Source organism: the organism of the source record quoted next, unplaced genomic scaffold (assembly GCF_019419815.1).
Source record: "Pyrus x bretschneideri cultivar Hongxiangsu unplaced genomic scaffold, Pyrus_bretschneideri_v1 Contig40, whole genome shotgun sequence".
NCBI classification, from domain to species: domain Eukaryota; kingdom Viridiplantae; phylum Streptophyta; class Magnoliopsida; order Rosales; family Rosaceae; genus Pyrus; species Pyrus x bretschneideri.
The window spans coordinates 2,353,528-2,372,398 of record NW_025999724.1 but is presented as its reverse complement, the minus strand read 5'-3'; the positions used below and the strand labels follow the sequence as shown (position 1 = coordinate 2,372,398).

General features: G+C 35.7%; 2 protein-coding genes across 2 annotated transcripts; one reads left to right on the top strand and one right to left on the bottom strand.

Annotated features, from left to right (window-relative positions):
- Positions 1-1,096: 1,096 nt before the first annotated feature.
- On the top strand, positions 1,097-11,637 carry LOC103965865. The gene is made up of 14 exons (XM_048566102.1): positions 1,097-1,832; positions 2,053-2,139; positions 2,402-2,511; positions 3,014-3,064; positions 3,254-3,425; positions 6,627-6,944; positions 7,049-7,252; positions 8,081-8,566; positions 8,697-8,906; positions 9,135-9,320; positions 10,191-10,354; positions 10,476-10,628; positions 10,779-10,857; positions 10,947-11,637. Exons 1-14 carry the CDS (start codon positions 1,395-1,397, stop codon positions 11,388-11,390), a joined length of 3,102 nt encoding a protein of 1,033 aa, XP_048422059.1. The 5' UTR covers positions 1,097-1,394; the 3' UTR covers positions 11,391-11,637.
- Positions 11,638-13,768: 2,131 nt separating this feature from the next.
- LOC103965869 (rRNA-processing protein FCF1 homolog) lies at positions 13,769-16,530 on the bottom strand. The gene is made up of 9 exons (XM_009378959.3): positions 16,238-16,530; positions 16,070-16,135; positions 15,875-15,980; positions 15,607-15,649; positions 15,371-15,443; positions 15,007-15,094; positions 14,428-14,484; positions 14,267-14,345; positions 13,769-14,034 (listed from the first exon to the last, which is right to left on the bottom strand). Exons 1-9 carry the CDS (start codon positions 16,306-16,308, stop codon positions 14,021-14,023), a joined length of 597 nt encoding a protein of 198 aa, XP_009377234.1. The 5' UTR covers positions 16,309-16,530; the 3' UTR covers positions 13,769-14,020.
- Positions 16,531-18,871: the final 2,341 nt, after the last annotated feature.

Genomic DNA, 18,871 nt, shown 5'->3' with positions numbered 1-18,871 from the left:
TTCCCATTTTGGAAAAAAAAATTGAGATTAGTTGTGGGGTCCAAATGATATCAAACTTTAATAATTCAAACCGTCTATTTTTTATGTTGCAACTCATGGACAATTCTTGCAAAATATCATCCCCAACGGGCCCCAACTCGTCGTATAAATCTAATTTATAATGGCTTTTCCCATTTTTGTTAATGTTTTATTATTATCATTTTTTAATGCAATTATATATTTTACACTAATAAAAGTAGGAGTTCGGTTAAGTCACATAATTAGCAACCTAATTTGGTATTAAATTCATCATTCACGATATTCGAATATAAAATATCTCACTTATAATTAAAAAATAATATTACCAAAATGTGGTACAGAGTGATAATATTTTATTATTGTCTTGAATAGCAGCTTTGATAACATTAAGAAATGAAAAATGGAATAAATCTAGTCATACGGAAGGATTTTATAATTACATAAATATGTAAAACTTTTTACTACGACAAAAATCATGATAAAATCAAAATAAGCATGACGCAACAGATTTCAGTAACTTGATGTATTCAAAGTACAAAAATTATCAAGCAGATTATAATATTAAATGTTGACAAATTAAAAACCTTTTGATCCATGCGAAGTTCTTCTCTCCAACAAAAAAAATTACTCAAAATTCTGGATTTTGATCTCATCCAGATCATTTTTATTTATTTATCATACATTGTGCAGTTACAAATTATTATGAATTATTTTATTTAAAATTAAATATAAACAATACTTAACGAAAACTTGCAGCTCAATCTATAAGGAACAGATTCTAACATAAAAAATCCGGAGAGGTTCCTTGTCCCAAAATTCTATATAACCTTGGTGCAAAGATGCTATCTTTACATTAATTGGAATATTTTAAACCACTTTGGGAAACTATTTATGAAAGAACAAATAAATAAAATTCTTAGGACACAATCCCTTTCTTTTTTTTTTGGTTAAGTACTAATCCCTTTCTTAGATCACAAAAGAAACCCTTATTTTTCTCCCCAAATATTTCGTCGATAAATCTGAAAAAAATTAACTTTTCATGGTCCACGTCAATATCAAACACCAATTTCTCACCTTCACTGCTTCTTCAGCATATTGCAAAAATCTCTGACTTTTCTTTGACTCACTTCACAAGCTTCCCTTGATAAATCAAAACGCTTATCTGAAAACACGCACGCACAAGCCATTGATATCTGTGTCGGTGAACGACCGTGAAAACTTTCTGGGTTTTTCGATTTCCAGAAAAAGCTTTGTGGGTTCTTGAACTTGCATAAAAAGCTACGTGGGTTTTCGATTTTTGATCTGGTTTTGAAGGAAATTCGTGTAAAGTTTGAAGCTTTTCGGTGTGAATCGATGGGAAGGAGAAGCTAGCTGAAATGGGTTCGTTGGAAAGTGGGGTCCCGTTGAAGAGGGACCCACTTGGGCGGTCTTCATCGAACGGCAGAAGCCCTTTTTTGCAGAGACCCAGATCGAAGTTTTCAAGGTTTCTGCTCCTGAAGAGGCTGGATTACCTCCAATGGATTTGCACTGTGGCTGTGTTTCTGTTCTTTGTGGTGCTGTTCCAAATGTACTTGCCTGGTTCGGTGATTGAAAACGAGAAGTCAGAGGATTTGAAGAAGAATGTGGGATGGAATTCAGAGGATTTGAGGTTTTTGAAGGAGTTGGGGTTGTTGGATTTTGGGGAAGACATTAGATTTGAGCCATCAAAGCTTTTGGAGAAATTCCGGAAGGAAGCTAGAGAGGCTAGTCTCTCTCCTGCTTTCAACAGGACGCGACAGCAACGTTTTGGGTACAGAAAACCTCAGCTTGCAATCGTAAGTATTCGATTTTTTCTGACAACTTTTCATTGATTTCCAGATATTGTGTTTTGTTTTGGATTAGTATTTTGGGTTTGGCTTCTTGTACTTGTAATGTATTGCATGCTGGGATGTGTTGACTTATTGGATTTTGTATGACTTAGTGCTTGCTTACTCTGTTTCTTTACTGATTGTTTTCGTTTTGTTGGCCTTCTGCTTTCGTTCTTCTACTTGGAAGGTTTTCGCAGATCTGTCGGTCGATTCACAACAGTTACTGATGGTGACTGTTGCTGCTGCATTGCAGGAGATTGGATACACACTTTCGGTAATTTGACTTCGAATTTAGCAATAACATTGTAGAATACCGTAGATTATATGCTGTTCTATGGGTGGTCCAGTTTTACTATTATTCCTTTGGTTGTTAGTTTGTCACCAGGGACATGCACGTCTCATGGATTAGTCTTTGCGCCATAAGTATCTACACTAATTCTGTGTTTAATACAGATTTTCTGGGCAGTATAATGTTTTGTATCATTGTGGCGATATATGTGATGGTGTTTTGTGTCATGTTGTTTATACTGCTGCAGGTTTATTCACTTGAAGATGGTCCTGTGCATGACATTTGGAGAGGTTTAGGAGTTCCGGTCAGTATTATCCAAACCACTGATCAGCCAGAGCTTAATGTAGACTGGCTAAAGTATGTCTTCAGGCTAATTGTCTAATGCATTGTGGACTTTTTACAATTTCGTTTCAATGCAACATTGTTGAATATCTTCTCACTTCGACTAGCACATATGTTGTGTTTGATTGACACCATTTGAAGCATTATTGAAATTAATATGCGCGTCAATTCTTTACATAAGGCCTTTCATGTTCTTATAATATTCATCTTTTTTATAGTTTGTATGCAACATCCTTAATCCTTTTTACTTTTGGAGAGTATTAATATGCTGCATTGGGACCAAATCCCATGCTCACACCACGATTCCTCTTTGTTTGAATACATTACCAAATTCCCGCGAATATTTGAATCGTTGTTAGGATATGTAACATCACTTTGATTTCCTGGAAATTTATGTGACTTGTGACTGGATTTGGTTGATTTTGTTGACATTGTTAAATAAGTCAATGTTAGTGAGCATGGTTCAGTTAATTAGATCTATTGACGGTTGAATCTGATCAAAACATGTGTCTTGCAGTTATAACGGCATACTTGTGAACTCTCTTGAAGCAAAGGGCATCTTTTCTTGGTAAGATATGTAATTCAGTTACAATAAATTTTATGATCTTCCTAATTATTAACATCACTGGAACATGTATTTTTCCATTGAAACTGCCATTTGCTTTAGTGTGTATTTCTTAAATGTAGTTGATGCTTTGGTGTTCTTCCCATCAGAAACTTCTCTATCAAACAACGTGAATGATTTTATTTGTCGCAGTTTTCTGCAGGAGCCTTTCAAGTCTTTACCTATAATATGGACTATCCATGAACAAGCACTTGCTGCTCGATCAAGAAAGTACTCTTCAAATATGCAGATTGAACTTTTAAATGATTGGAAAAGACTCTTCAGCCGATCTACTGTTGTTGTCTTCCCAAATCATTTTCTGCCGGTAAGATTTATTTGACAAGTGTGATTTTATAGCACTCGTTAAATTGTTGATTATCATTATATCACCAGATCATACACATGAAGAGGTTGTGTCTATACTCCTCCATGGTTCTTCTGGGACACCTGAGTGGTCATTACTTGCTTTTATATTGCCAATTTGTGGGCTCAACCCCATAGGCCATAATTTAGCAGACAAGTGTTTAACTTTATAGCACCGGTTAATTTCTTACATCTCATTCTATCACGTTATCATATGCGTGAATCGTGATTTACTGTGTGATGCGAAAATTACTTGACACTCAAATTAAACCCTCGTTTGACAATTGTAGTATGGATGTAAGTAGGGATCGTTCTGGACCGGGGATTAGGAGGGATTGTTAACCACTTGGATTTGACTTCAAAAACGTAAAAACAAGATAAAACACTAAACTAGACTCAAAGAATGTGAAACTAAACGTTAAAACACTAAGACAAACCAAAAGACTCAAAATGCTTTAAAAACACAAATTAAATTGATTTCTAACTAAATTGAACAATAAAGTAAAGGGGGATTGGATTTGGACGACTTTAAACTAAAAATGGAAACTTGGAAACAAAACAAATTGTAAATATGGATTTGACGGAAATGAATGGATGGGAAGCTAGCTAAGGGGTTCATCTCCACATATGTTATACTTGCATACAAAACGATGTCTAATTGCTTTTCAATAAACCATGAATTCTCAACGCCCCGGGTTAATTAGGTCCGCTTAAATTAACCGTCAAGTTTTCCTTAAGTTAATGAATTGGATGATTGCATACGACAATCCAAAGCATTCCTCACAAGTTCCCTACATGAATTGCATAATAGAGATACAAGCAAGAATCATTAAGCATCATGAAAACTATAAGTGTTGACGAGGCATTCGTTACTATGATTGTATGAAACTTATGCCAAGAATATGTTTAACACGATTGTTTATAAGCAACCTCCACTACTTGTGAATATAAGTTCATAACTATTACGTGAAACTCACTTATATTCTAGCGTCAAATTCATGCATGAAAATTAAGCGTTCATTCTTAATAAACATACATAAATAGGTTATGAATCAAACAGTTAAACAAATTGAATTCACAACTTATGAAACGTAATTAAAAGTAATCAAATCATATTACAAACATAAACATAGTTTCGAATTACCCCCTAGCTAAAGGGGGTTTAGTTCCTCATAACTTTGAAATCAAAGAAACACCTAAACATTCCAACAACTCAAAACTTTGAATTGTATGAACGTTTAAACACTCTTTTCTTCCATTTCTCATACGTACAAAACAAAGAGAATTAAAATGAAACTTTGAAATCAAAGAAACACCTAAACATTCCAACAACTCAAAACTTGAATTGTATGAACGTTTAGGCACTCTTCTCTTCCTCGTTGTTGTAGCACAAGGTTTAAGGATAGGTTGGTTGGGGGGATGGAAGTGTTGGGGAATTATGGAAATGGATGAGGATTGGTGGAAATGGAAGATGGTTTTTGGATTCTAAGGGAGAAAGGAATGTGTTTGTGGTGTGTTGTGAATGAGATGAGATGCTTCTTGAATGAATGAATGCAAGGGTATTTATAGGAGGAGTGGAGATGTATATGGCTATTTGTTTAAGGTGTTTGTGGTTGCAATGATGAAGAATTGCATGTGGAAATAAAAGGGAAAATGTGGTGAAATGATGAAGTAGGAAGGTGGAAATGCATGTGAGATGTTGGAAAGGAAATGGGAATATGAGTAGGCCATGGCATGGGAGTTGTTTTGTTGGTGTAAATGTGCCATGGTTGCAATGATGAAGAATAAAGGGTGCATGTGGGGTGGAATTGAATGAATGCAAAGTGAATGAATAATGAAATGAGTTAAAGAGGGAGAATGTGGTGAAATGATGAAGTAGGAAGGTGGAAATGCATGTGACTTGTTTGTGGAATAAAGAATGAATGGTGGAAATGTGAGTGAATGATGTGCATGTGTGTGAATGCATGTGTTGATTTAAAGAATAGGTATGCATGTGAATTAGTTTGGAAATAGGTGGGTGTGCATGTGAGATGAAATGCATATGTTTGAAATGTGTAGATGATTATGAGTATGATAAGTGATAAATGAATGATATGTGGTGAGTGATAAGTGAATGGAAATGATAAGTGATAAGTGAATGGAAGTGATAAGTGAAAGGTTTGATAAGTGATAAATGAATGATATGTGGTGATAAATGAATGATATGTGGTGAGTGATAAGTGAATGGAAGTGATAAGTGATAAATGGACTAGTTTAAAGGGTTAGGGTTTAAGTACATAGAATGGGCCTAAAATAGGTTGGTTTGCATGGCATAATATGTTTGATTGGGCTAGAGGTTTTCCATGGCTCAAAGGATTTGTTTGATTGGGCTAGGCCCTTTGTTTGATGTCCCCAAATAGCATACAAGGCTTCAATTTCGTCCATCCTCTTTGCTCCATGATTAAGCTATCCAATCCATGCCCAAAAGTGCCCCAAATAGCCTCAAAATGCACTTTCTTGCTCCCTAAGCCCTTAGAACCTGAAAACACACAAAAGAAGCATAAAGGACTAAAATAACTATGAATTACCAACATAGATGCACGAAAACAAGCTAAGTAAGTCGCCTAAATATGCTCCTATCACTGTGTCCATTAGGTCTGCTTCATGGTCCATCTGTTTGTTTTAGGGAAGAAGGAAAAGGAGTAAATCACATTCCCAACCAACGTTAACATCTATAGAAGACTTTTTTGGGTCAACATCTATAAAAGACTGCTATTAACATACTTGTAGTAAAAAGGGGTGGAGTGTATTCCTCCTGGACTTCATATACGTCTTGTCATTTGGCTTAACCTCAAGGGAGTGAACAATTTACTAAAATAAATGAAGTTACACGCCATATTACATTCTTAGTGTCGAGATCAGATGTCTTATCAGTTAGGGAATGCAGTACAAATAAACAAGCACTTATTATTGAGTGGTAACCATCATCCAATGAACCAATCATTTAAAAATTGTAGATGTGATAGTGTTAGACAATTATGACGCCTCCCCGCCCAGCTCTATCAGCGGGCCCTTTCTTTTGCAATACTTAATAAGGTCCCTCATCTGACTTATTACCCATGCCGTCGTTAGTTTTGGATTGTCCAAATTTCTAGAAGTTTGATTGGTTTCTTTACTTTCACAGATGATTTACTCGGTATTTGATGCTGGAAACTTTTTTGTTATTCCGGGTTCTCCTGCCGAAGCTTGCAAGGCAGATTCTCTAATGGATTCAGACAAAAATAATCTGCGTGCCAAGATGGGTTTTGAGTCTGAAGATGCTGTAATTACAATTGTGGGAAGCCAATTTTTGTATAGGGGCTTGTGGCTGGAACATTCCATTGTTCTACGGGCTGTATTACCGCTTTTGGAGGATTCCTCATTGGTTAACAATTCTTATTCTCATCTCAAAATCATTGTTTTGAATGGAGACTCGGCAAGTAACTATAGCTTGGTCGTTGAGGTGTGTAACTGAACTCTGCTTCAAACTGTTTGGAGATAGATAATTTTTTATAGGAAGCTTGAGGATGTGTTATTTATGCTTCTTTTCGGTTGATCTGGTCTTAGGCCATTGCTCACAGTTTGAAGTACCCAAGTGGCATTGTGAAGCATGTAGCTGTTGATATGGATGCAGACAACGTTCTCAGTATGTCTGATGTTGTGATATATGGATCCTTCCTTGAAGAGCAATCATTTCCAGACATTTTAGTCAAAGCGATGTGCCTTGAGAAACCAATTGTTGCCCCAGATCTCTCCATGATCAGGAAATATGTATGTTTCTTAATACTTTTTTCTTGACCCTACAAACTCTTATGTCTTGAAATGATCAAACATTATATCTTAACGAAAAATTTATAATTAAGCAGTCATAACCATGAGTTCTAAGTTGAACTGAAACTAAATCAGGAATAAGTGCTTGGGATGGTGTTCAATACAGATCCTTCACTGTTAATCTTTCTATGCTCATCATGCATTACTCTGTATTTATCTTTTTTCCACTCAACTATGTCAACATCCTCTTTTTTTTTCTTTTATCTGGACACATTGCCCCTTAATTCAATATGCTGGTTTTAAAGTCTCAGAAATTTGTCCCCTATCTGGCATACAAAATTAAAAAGGGGCAAGCTCAAAAACCATGATCGGCATACAAAATCCACTGTCACTTATAATAATGTTAAGTGGCTAAGCTTACCTGGAAACTGTAGAATTTGCCCATGTAGGATCTATTGGCAGGGATTTGCTGAAATGTGGGGCATAAAATGTGTTGCCATGTAATGATGATTGCTTACAATGCATCTCAAACACCATGACGTGAACCTACATAATGATTCCTTTTTGTTGAATTTTGGATTGTTAAATTGTTGCATAATTTTGTTTCCGAAGAGGACTACTAATTGTAGTGGCATTAACAATCAGGTTGATAATAGAGTGAATGGCTTACAATGTGTTGCCATGTAATGATGATTGCTTACAATGCATCTCAAACACCATGATGTGAACCTACATAATGATTCCTTTTTGTTGAATTTTGGATTGTTAAATTGTTGCATAATTTTGTTTCCGAAGAGGACTACTAATTGTGATGGCATTAACAATCAGGTTGATAATAGAGTGAATGGCTACCTTTTCCCGAAGGAAAATATCGGGGCTCTTTCGCAAATCCTTCTGCAAGTTATTTCAAAAGGAAAGTTATCACCTCTAGCTCATAGTATTGCCTCGATAGGGAGAGGTACTGCAAAAAGCCTAATGGTGTCTGAAACTGTCGAAGGATATGCTTCACTTCTCAAAAATGTTCTCACGCTTCCGTCAGAAGTTGCACAGCCCAGGGATGTCATAAAAATCCCTCCCAAATTGAAAGAAAGATGGCAATGGCACTTATTTGAAGCAGTATCAAATTCAACATACTTAGATAGAAATTTGAGAAGTAATGCATTTTTGGATGATTTCGAGGAGCAGTACAATCGTACTCAAGAAGAGAGGTTGAATGCCACCTCTGCAACCAATTATTCATTTATATATGGTATATGGGAGGAAGAAAAATACATTCAGATGGTTAGTATCAAGAGAAGAAGAGAGGAAGAAATGGTAAGGGCTGTTGTGTGCAGTAATTTTTTTTTGTCCCTTATTGTATTGAACCGATTCGTGGGCCTCCTTTATTTGCTTTTGGAGCTTTGCCCATTTATATATAGTACCCACAGTTTGAAATTTTGTGCAGTTAAAGGATAGAAGTGATCAATCGCATGGAACATGGGAGGAAGTGTATCGAAATGCCAAAAGAACTGATCGCTCCAAGAATGATTTGCATGAAAGGGATGAAGGGGAACTTGAAAGGACAGGCCAACCATTGAGTATATATGAACCTTACATTGGTGAGGGAACCTGGCCATTCTTACACCTAAGATCTCTTTATCGTGGAATCGGGCTGGTAAGCTCTCCAATTTGTCATTTCTTGTATTCATTTTAGAGACTTAGTTGAACATTATTTGGATGCGTATGTCCATTATGATTGTTCTGTCCAAAACAAATTGATATTAAAAGTGCATGCTACACAACCTGTGTTGCCACTTTGTTGTCAGATCCCTTGCTGTCAATTTAGTAGGGATTGTTTGTTTTAGATTTTCCTCTGACTGTTGCATAAACTAAATTCTTGTAGTCCAAGGGTCGAAGACCTAGGGCTGATGATGTTGAAGCACCTTCTCGTCTTCCACTTCTTAACAACCCTTATTATCGAGATGTACTTGGTGAACATGGAGCATTCTTTGCCATTGCAAACCGAATTGACCGTATACATAAGAACGCATGGATAGGGTTTCAGTCATGGAGAATAACAGCGAGGAAGGTATTGGATCTCTCTCTCTCTCTCTCTCTTTCTCTCTGTACACATCTTCCTGATGTTTATGTATTGATTGCCTTACATTTGTACACATGATTTCAGCAAGCTTCCTAGCATCTGGAAATACCCATATCTATATCTTTATCTTGTCCTCTTGATCTTGTTGGAAGTTTCATAGTGAACCATAGCAGTTTATACTCGTGGCATGTTGGAAGGCCATATTTGCTTTGTCAAAAGGCCTTGGAACCAGTAAAAGATCTAGGCTTTGTATTCCTTTTTAGTTTTGCCTTTTCAGAGCAGAAGAGGTATCTATGATAACAGTATCTTAGCCATCTAGCAAGTTTCAAAATATGTTTTCTAATCTCATTCTGTGTTTAAGCAATAAAAGTGTTGCAACATTATTGAGTACACGCATTGACTTAATTGAATGAACTGTCTAGCGGGGGCATTAAAAGATGATTGCATATGTACACTGTTAATAACAATAGGCATCATGTGTATGCAAACCAGTTGCATATGCATGATGGGCTAGGAAGCCTATGGTATTTCACCTCGTCATGTCAATGACTAATGTTGTTACTTGCACTTACAAATGTCATACAAGTCACGTCGCTTTAAAATGAAATCCACAAAGAAGAAAAGTAACAACAAATGAATTGTATGATAACGTTCTCTTCTGATAAATAAATTAAGCAGTGTGTGCACTGAATAGTTGTGGCTAGTATAACCACTTTTGGGGTATTCTTGGATCTCAGTCTCCAAATGAAAAGGAGAATGGAAAGTGACTAAACAAAAAAATGAATTCTTTTTATCTTTCTGCCATTTCTTTTATATATGATCCTTTATATCTAACATGGGGAATGGGGACTGGAACAGGCTTCGTTATCTGGAATAGCTGAAAATGAATTGTTAGAATCTATTCAAACACGAAGGCATGGAGATGCACTCTACTTTTGGGCACGCATGGATGATGATCCACGAAATCCTCTGAAACAAGATTTTTGGTCATTCTGTGATGGTATAAATGCTGGAAATTGCAAGTAAGACTGGTGATCCTTTATTTGATTCTTGTCATTAATACTTTTGCAGAACCTTCCCTTTCTCTCTCAAATGTGAGTTAGAGACTCTTTTGACTTAATTTTTCCACATGGTAATCTTAAGGTTTGCTTTTTCGGAGGCTCTTAAAAGGATGTATGGCGTAAAGTACAATTTGGAATTTATACCACCCATGCCTGTGGATGGGGACACGTGGTCTGTCATGCATAGCTGGGCTTTGCCAACGAAGTCCTTCCTAGAGTTTGTAATGTTTTCTAGGTAAGAAATATTGCACTTGTTGGCATCTATTCAGAAATGATGTACCGTAAGAAATATTGCACTTGTTGGCATCTATTCAGAAATGATGTACCATACAATCTACTGTGAAAGCTATTCTTTAAATGTTAAAGTGAACTTCTGGGTGTGCAGAATGTTTGTAGATGCAATGGATGCACAAATGTATGATGAACACCATTCAAGTGGCCGCTGTTATTTGAGTTTGTCAAAAGTAATTTGCTTGTGCTTGAATAATTTTCTTCCTACTGATAAAATTTTCTTTTGCTGTATTGTACTAATGTGTGCATCTGCAAATTGTAGGACAAACATTGCTATTCACGGCTTCTTGAGTTACTCATAAATGTTTGGGCGTACCACAGTGCGAGGCGGATGGTATATGTGCACCCTGAGACTGGGGTGATGCAGGAACAACATGGGTTTAAGAGCAGGAAAGGTCATATGTGGATCAAATGGTTCTCATACTCCACCCTAAAGAGCATGGACGAGGACTTGGCCGAGGAATCAGATCTTGAGCACCCCAGAAGGCGGTGGTTGTGGCCATCAACAGGCGAGGTCTTCTGGCAAGGTATGTATGAAAAAGAGAGACATTTACGGCATAAGGAGAAAGAGAATAGGAGGAAGAAAAGTAAGGAAAAAATAAACAGAATAAGGAGGCGAACTCACCAAAAAGCAATCGGGAGGTATGTAAAACCCCCACCAGAAGCCACAGATAGTACGAACATAACAATTGTTACGAGGATTTGATGGTTGAATTTGATTTTTACGGATTAGGAACTCTGGAAGTAGAAGCCCAATTTGATTATTCTTTTTTTTCGTTGCCCTCTAGTTTTAATTTTTGTGAGGAAGGGTGTACTTAGTTGTAATCTGTATGAGGTTTTGTATGTAAAAATGAAAATGCACCCTTTCTTCTGGTCATTAGTGTCGACGAGTGGCGGTAAATTTGTAAAAGTATTACTTTACACTTTCTCTAATCCCATTTGTTCATTCTCTCGGTACAGTTTTAACGATAACGGTAAATACGACTAGGGTGAAGTCGAATTTTTGATTATTTCTGATGCAATTTTCGGAGCTTGTGAATGTGACCTCAAATTTTCGACACGAAAGATATATGTATATGTTTATATTTTTTGGATGAAATGATAAATTTTGTTAGATTAAATGTTAGATTAGTCATTGACGGGATTTGAACTCACGTTGTCATACAATGACTTAACATTTTTTTACCATTGTGGTAAATGGCTACTTGCGACGTGAAAGATACTTCAAGCACATATTTTGTTATTCTTATTTCATCCCCCAAGTTCTCACTCATGTCTCAGACTTCATTTGTAAGCATGCCATTATTTCTTGTAATCAAATCAACGGAGTATGAAATGACAAAACTAAAACGGACAAAAGTCGCACAATACAACCAACTCATATCACTAAAATTGAGCGTACTTGTATAAAGCCCACAAAACCTAAAACCAGCACCCTTACTGTGCATTGCATCCCACAAGCTTCTCACACCTCTCTATTTCTAGCCACCGTATTGAATTAAATCAAATGAAAACAACATAATGAATTAAACAGAGGTGTGTGAGAAATTAAAATTGATGTGTGTTTACCGTTTCCCTGTATATTGTCGAATAGTTGCCACAATTTTGTAGTTCAATAATTACACCAAAACCAGAGCTGCAATGTAGTTCAAACTCTGAATAAATGTTGGTTCGGAAAACAAAGTTTTAATAGTTTGTTAGGATAATGTGTTTGGTTAAATAATAAAACAAATTAAAATGTGCTATACTATTATTTGCATACTTGTAATTGACCCGTTTTTACCCTTTTTGTTTTGATTGAATATGAATTACGCTGTCTCAGTTTGTTTATTATTTCGTCTCAATCACGTTACAAAGAGGTGTATATTGACAAGTAAATTACAAGCTGAGGCAACAAGTGACGTACAAATCAAAGTTATGACAATACAAGTGGAGATGTATTAACTGGACTTAGTAATTTATTATCTTGAAATTATTAGATTACAACTCACAATAATTCACTGACTTGCAACTTATGATGGTTTCCTAAGTTATCAGGGATGCACTACTCTTGACAAAATTTGGATAGTTACACTTTAACTACGTCATCCGTAAGTCCCACATATGCATGGGACCTCCTATATTTTGGTCTCGTCCGGTGTGAGAGATTCACCAGTAGCGCAGCACTATGAAATTTCTCATCTACTTGTCCAGTTCGTCTGTCATTTTGTCACAAACAAAATACAACGAATTGTATACACTTTGCCAAAAGGTGATAGACACACGTAAAAAACCGTGTTGACCCAAAAAATATGCGTGTCATCAGATGAGTGGTCAAAAACAATTATATTCGGCAAAATCTGATGGAATTTATGGTTCAATTTGCTTGATTCAAAACTAAGGAGCCGCATTGCATTCACTGTTTAGCAGCGCAGATCCAACTTTCCATAAGTAGGTAGCAATGGACATTTGCATTTTGAATTGTGGTTTTTTTTTGTTTGCAAGGACATTTGCATTTTGATTTAGTATTTGAAAAGAATTAATTTGTTTTTAACTTTGTATAACCATTTTAGAAGACGTATTTGAACGCAAGCATGCAAAAAACAAGAAAACTTGATTTGCTATTCAAATGATTTGGTATTCCAAATTGTAAACTGGCATAAGTTGAAACCACCCGTATGATTTTAGTAATAAATTTAAGCGGAATAGAACCAAATCGAACTGCTGATATTTTCTTAATTCGATTCTAGTTTGAGGGCCGAACTGCATCGTGCCCACCCCTACTTTCCACTCAGATCTCGGCTCCTCAAATAGTTTTCTAACTCTTGTTGCTGAAAATCACTCATCCTCCAAAATTTGAGCTCTACAAGTCTTTTCATATCTACTGCATTACCGGTTACACCAACCATTCTCCGTGCATTTGAAGTACGCAACTTCATAAAGGCCGTTCTTGTCAAACTATATATACAGGAAGGCGTCTTAAAATTATGTGATAAACCCTGCTTTTGTTGTGGGATGCATCATGGTTATGCTATTTGTTTCCTGTCTGGTGAGTTTTGAGTTGATTAAACACTATAGAACTGAACATGTGGCTGCACACTTGCATTAGACAATCGAAAAACGGATATAATTACTACAGTTCAGAGTTTCACACGTAAAATCATAACACTAAACACTGCTACAAGTGCACTTCGATTTCTTCTCTTATAACTGTAATAAAGAAACGTTAGAAACGTTTACAAGTTCCTATGAAGAAATTCACCTAACCCAAAAGTGCACAATTCAGCCTTGATGAACTGCATTCTTCAGAATCGGAGTAGAACTAGTCTTTGCTTTGTAGAGGTCACACGCCAATCATCAAAATCTTGGAGCTGCAACAAAACAAAATGTTTTATGTTACCTCAAGTAAACTAGTTACATTTCGAAAAACCGGCCATAAGATTCACATTAGATTTGTTCTAAAAACACTTCAGTGTCGACATTAATAAATAATAGCACAAGCCCATAAACTTTCCGAACAACTCAATCTGGCTAAAAATCTTGCAATAAAACAGCATTTGGCAATTAACAATACTTATGTGAGTTTTGGGTATCTAAGCCTACCTCCACCTATGGTTGCTTCTGGCAACCGCTCAATTGAATACTTGTGTTGAGTGATGTACATGATTGGCACACCAGGGACCTACACTTAAACAAGCAAAGTTATGGAGTTGTTACATTAAAGTCGTAGCGTCGCTTAAAATGGTTCTAAATTGTTATTCCACCTTTCGGATCCTTCGCTTTAAATCTCGATCGCATGTAGCAACAATGTAGCATTTGTGCTGTACCCAATAACAAGGTCAGTCAATGTCAGTCATAAGAATGCATCAGAAAATTTTGATAAGCTGCAACTGGAATCAACAAAAGACCACAATCTGGCCAGTAAATTTATCCAGAATGTTAACAAGAAGAGAGAATAGACAGAACAGACAATCAAATGATGCACATTCAGCCTATGCAAAGTGTAACTTTGAAATCCAAAAATATAGTCTTTATCGAACTGCTTCAGAAGAGAAAATATGCATTTTTTGTTTCGAAAGCCATCTAACTTTCAATATACCATTTTACAATCCAAGAAAGAAGAAATTAAAGTTGAGCTACGGCAACTTTCGTAGGGATAAATCAAGAAAAGTTCAACCAATATATTTTAGATAGCAACTATTTATTATACTGACTATAATACAACATGATAGCCTTAAAGACTCTACTTCACCATTCCAACTCCCCCAATTCCTGACTAGAAAGAGGGGTAAAGACTCCAAAGAGCAAAACAGGAAAGTGCAGTTACTGAGTGTAAATTGTACCTGGGTAACTCTTTCAACAATACAGTCATCAGCATAGGTTCCTTTATGAGTGCAGAGTAGTCTCTCAAAACGAGGATCCTTGGCAATCCTGTCAGAACAGAATAATTTTTTTGTTAGTAACGCAATCTTTTGGAGAACTGAAGAGCATAAATTATTAAAGCTACATAATATATCAGTTATCTTAGAACCTGACAAACCGGAAAAAAAATCAAAATCGAATAATTAGAAAATGTAAAAAGAAATAGTATAAAATGAGTAACAGGACAATGAACATAGATATTAGTACAGCTCATGCATATGCACATCCAACAACTTCAAACCTTCTAACAATGAAATAAAGGAGGTACCAAAGTTCAGAAGATACCTCAGAGCCACACGATATTTCTGACCTAACTTCTCAAGCTCTGCCATTACACAGTCCGTGATACAAGGAGTGCCTGCCAATTCAAAAGAGAAACAGATAGTAAGCTACCAATAGAGCAGCATTTGCAATCAAGACGTGGTACAGATTTCTCGTAATGAAAATCAGCATTCGAAACCAATTTCTCTGGGGAGACTGAAAATTTATACAAGTCAATAAACGAGTGATTTAAGACTCACACTTTGCGTACAGGCAATCCATCATTCCTTTCTCCAAATCCAACTGCACAAAGTGAAGGAGAAAAACAGTCAACTATGACCACTACCGATACCTTTAGCTCATCAAAAAAGCAAAATGTGATTAAACTTACTGAAAAAGTCCACCATGTATCAAGATTTTCAACCATAAACACGCAGATGTATAGAAAAACTTCCGTTGCAAATCAAAACATAATTTTAGTAAAACGATGAAATGTATAATGTCAACAATTAGCATTTAAACACTAACCTTATTCTGGATAGAGAAATTGATGAAGTTGGTATCAACCAAAACCCGGTAAGGCGGTCCCAAAGCAGTGTTGTGTTTAAAGAACAGCGCAGAAGAAACATTCGGCCTAAATCACAAGACCAAACTAATTATGCTAAACCACTAAACCTCTAATTAAAGAATTAAAATAAACATTAAACTCAAAGAAAAACTTACACGTTTCTGGGTAGCTTTTCTTTCGTGAGGTCCTTCTTGTTCGGATTCAAAACCGCCTCTTTGTAGCTGAATTCAAAACACAGCAAAAATCGAATAAAATCCCAACTTTTTGGGCAGAAAATTGAAGAAATAAACACAAATAAGAAATAAACTATGAAAAGTTTTTACCTTTTAATTGCTTTGGAGGTGACCACCTTCTTCATGACTGCAAATTTCGGGCCTTTTTTAGCTCTCCCCATCTTCCGAATCACAGAGACAACCAAAGTTTACAGATTTGGGATTTGCACAAAAACCCTAAACCCTATTTTTATAGTGTTCTCTGAATAAACCCTACTAAAAGCGACGAATAGAGGCAGCTCAATCTGCAGTCGGTTAGTCAGGGAGGGAGAAATAAGGAGACGACGACGAGACGAAACGAAACACTCGCTTGTCCCCAAGCCTACCGTGGGTTTAGACCTAAGACGCTAATGTGGGCTTGGGCTTCAATGGTGAGTTATGATTTGAGAGTTTTGATCGTTTGGTCTTAAAGTCGAGTCACGCCTCCTTTTGTATAAGATTATCTTCAAACATATCATCGTTCAAAATTATAGCCTTATAAGAAATTATTTTTAAATGAACAATGTTAGATCACTCATATACCACTTTCAACTAAAGTGGACCATCAATAATTTATTAATTTTAAGTTTATACTTCAAATTTATTGGTTAATTTAATTAAATTACCGTTTGATGTTTTTAAATCTAGCCGTTGAACTTGAATCAATTATTACACCAAAGAAGTTGAGCCCAAAAAAAGAGGCTAAGAAAAATGTGGGCTTGGGCTTCAATTGTGAGTTATGTTTTGAGAGTTTTGATTATTTGGTCTTAAAGACGAGTCACGCCTTTCTCTGTATAAGACCATCTTCACACATAGTGTCGTTCAAAATTATAGTCTTTTAAGAAATTATTTTTAAATGAACAATGTTAGGTCACTCATATACCATCTCCAACTAAAGTGGACCATCAATAATTTATTAGTTTTAAGTTTATACTTCAAATTTAATGGTTAATTTAATTAAACTACTATTTGATATTTTTAAATTTAACCGTTGAATTTGAATTAATTATTGCACCAAAGAAGCTGAGCCCAAAAGTAGAGGCTAAGAAGAAGGCTATAATTGGTTAGCCCGTTGGCCCTTTGGTTGAATAATGATCAGGATGGCTCCATAGTATATATGCCAGCCATCCATTGGAGATGGATTTGTGGGCAAATCAGACCATTTTTAAGTTTTTTAGACCATTAACCTTCTCTATTGGACATTTCTAAGGTCATCTCTTATCAAAGGGCTAAAAATCATCTCTAATTGAAATCTAAGCTAAAATTAAGCGGAGCCCACCAGGTCGAAAGGGCGTCGGGCTGGCTAAGCTTGCCTTGATACCCAACCCGTTCGGCAACAATTACATATCCAGCATTGCATTGCATGGCTTCTGCTAAACCTCCAATGGACTAGATCCTGGTTCTGAAAATAATCACATATATTGTTCTGTTATGGCATTTATTTTAATTATCTGGTTTTGAAAAATAAAAATCTATATAACTTATTCATAAATATATCATTTTATTCATAAGTTTATCGCAGGTACATACAACTCATGTATTTAGTTGCAGCACAAATATTTTGACAACATTAGTGTAAGAACTAAGACTATTAATTAGGAATTTCCTTCTGTGATTGCGAGAGTTTAGAGAAGTCTTTGGAAATGGACTCCATGTTTTGTTCCACGGGAGTACACCTACAAAAGCCATTAATGCATTGACAGAAGCCAATTACGCAGTCTCCAGCATCTTGCATCGAGGGTCCGGTTGGAGCTTTGCTCCCACGTCAAGTTGTACACCTACAACAAACGTTTCCTTGATTGTTAACAAGAAAAATCAATAATAATATGCCATATATGTGTATATATGTGTGTGTGTGTTGATTGAGAGACAAGTATTTTACCAGAAGATGCAACAAGCAAGAGCACGATGAGGAAAGCTAACTTCACTGAACCTTTCTCCATATTTCTTCAATTTGTTGACAGCTAGAGCAAGGGAAGTACAATAGTTGTAGACTTGTTGTGCGCTGTATAAAACTTATTTCTGGATATTAGTGTTCTCCAAATCTACTATTATATATAGCTGAAGCTTAGAAATGTTTTTTTAATTGCATGTATCTCCATAAGTTTGAATTCAATGGGCCATTCATGCGTGGAATTTTTACTTTTTGTAAACAAAATAAATCATCAAACACTAATGGTAAAAACTTCAGTAATTCAGATTACAAACTATATTAATTATAGGGCTATTAGATTTTAGGACATAAGTAAGATTACTTTTGGATTATAACCTGCATGGTTTTCTCTATCCAATTTAAGTTCCTATTTTAAAATCTTAACACCATGTCATATTTAATTGCCTCTATCACGTATACTATTTACAAACTTGCCATCCACATTTTCCTATTCAATTCATAATTAAGACTAAAAATTGGAAATTTACTTTCACACTCAAATCACCCATTAATACACTTAAATCAAAATTCTACAATTTTAAAATTTTTGGAAAGTACTAATAGGTACAAGAAAATAAATGAAATTTTTTATATTGATTAATTGTGAATATAAACGTGAAAGAAATGACAAAAATACATTACAAAAGAATAGCAAAACATCATCACTAACACAATTCCCATCTCCATAAGAAAAAAGAACACCCATAAAAATTATAAGTACATTAACAAAGTGCTATACATGGGTACGGAAGTATAAGTGCATAAGCATAGGT

Excerpts from the sequence above, each read along its gene's own strand:
- LOC103965865 (XM_048566102.1), top strand. The coding sequence starts at position 1,395 with ATGGGTTCGTTGGAAAGTGGGGTCCCGTTGAAGAGGGACCCACTTGGG. Across the intron at positions 2,140-2,401 it reads AGATTGGATACACACTTTCG|GTTTATTCACTTGAAGATGG; the intron begins GTAATTTGACTT and ends ATACTGCTGCAG. Across the intron at positions 9,321-10,190 it reads GGAGAATAACAGCGAGGAAG|GCTTCGTTATCTGGAATAGC; the intron begins GTATTGGATCTC and ends GGACTGGAACAG.
- LOC103965869 (XM_009378959.3), bottom strand. The coding sequence starts at position 16,308 with ATGGGGAGAGCTAAAAAAGGCCCGAAATTTGCAGTCATGAAGAAGGTG. Across the intron at positions 15,981-16,069 it reads GAAAAGCTACCCAGAAACGT|GCCGAATGTTTCTTCTGCGC; the intron begins GTAAGTTTTTCT and ends CTTGTGATTTAG. Across the intron at positions 14,485-15,006 it reads TTGTTGAAAGAGTTACCCAG|CACAAATGCTACATTGTTGC; the intron begins GTACAATTTACA and ends TATTGGGTACAG.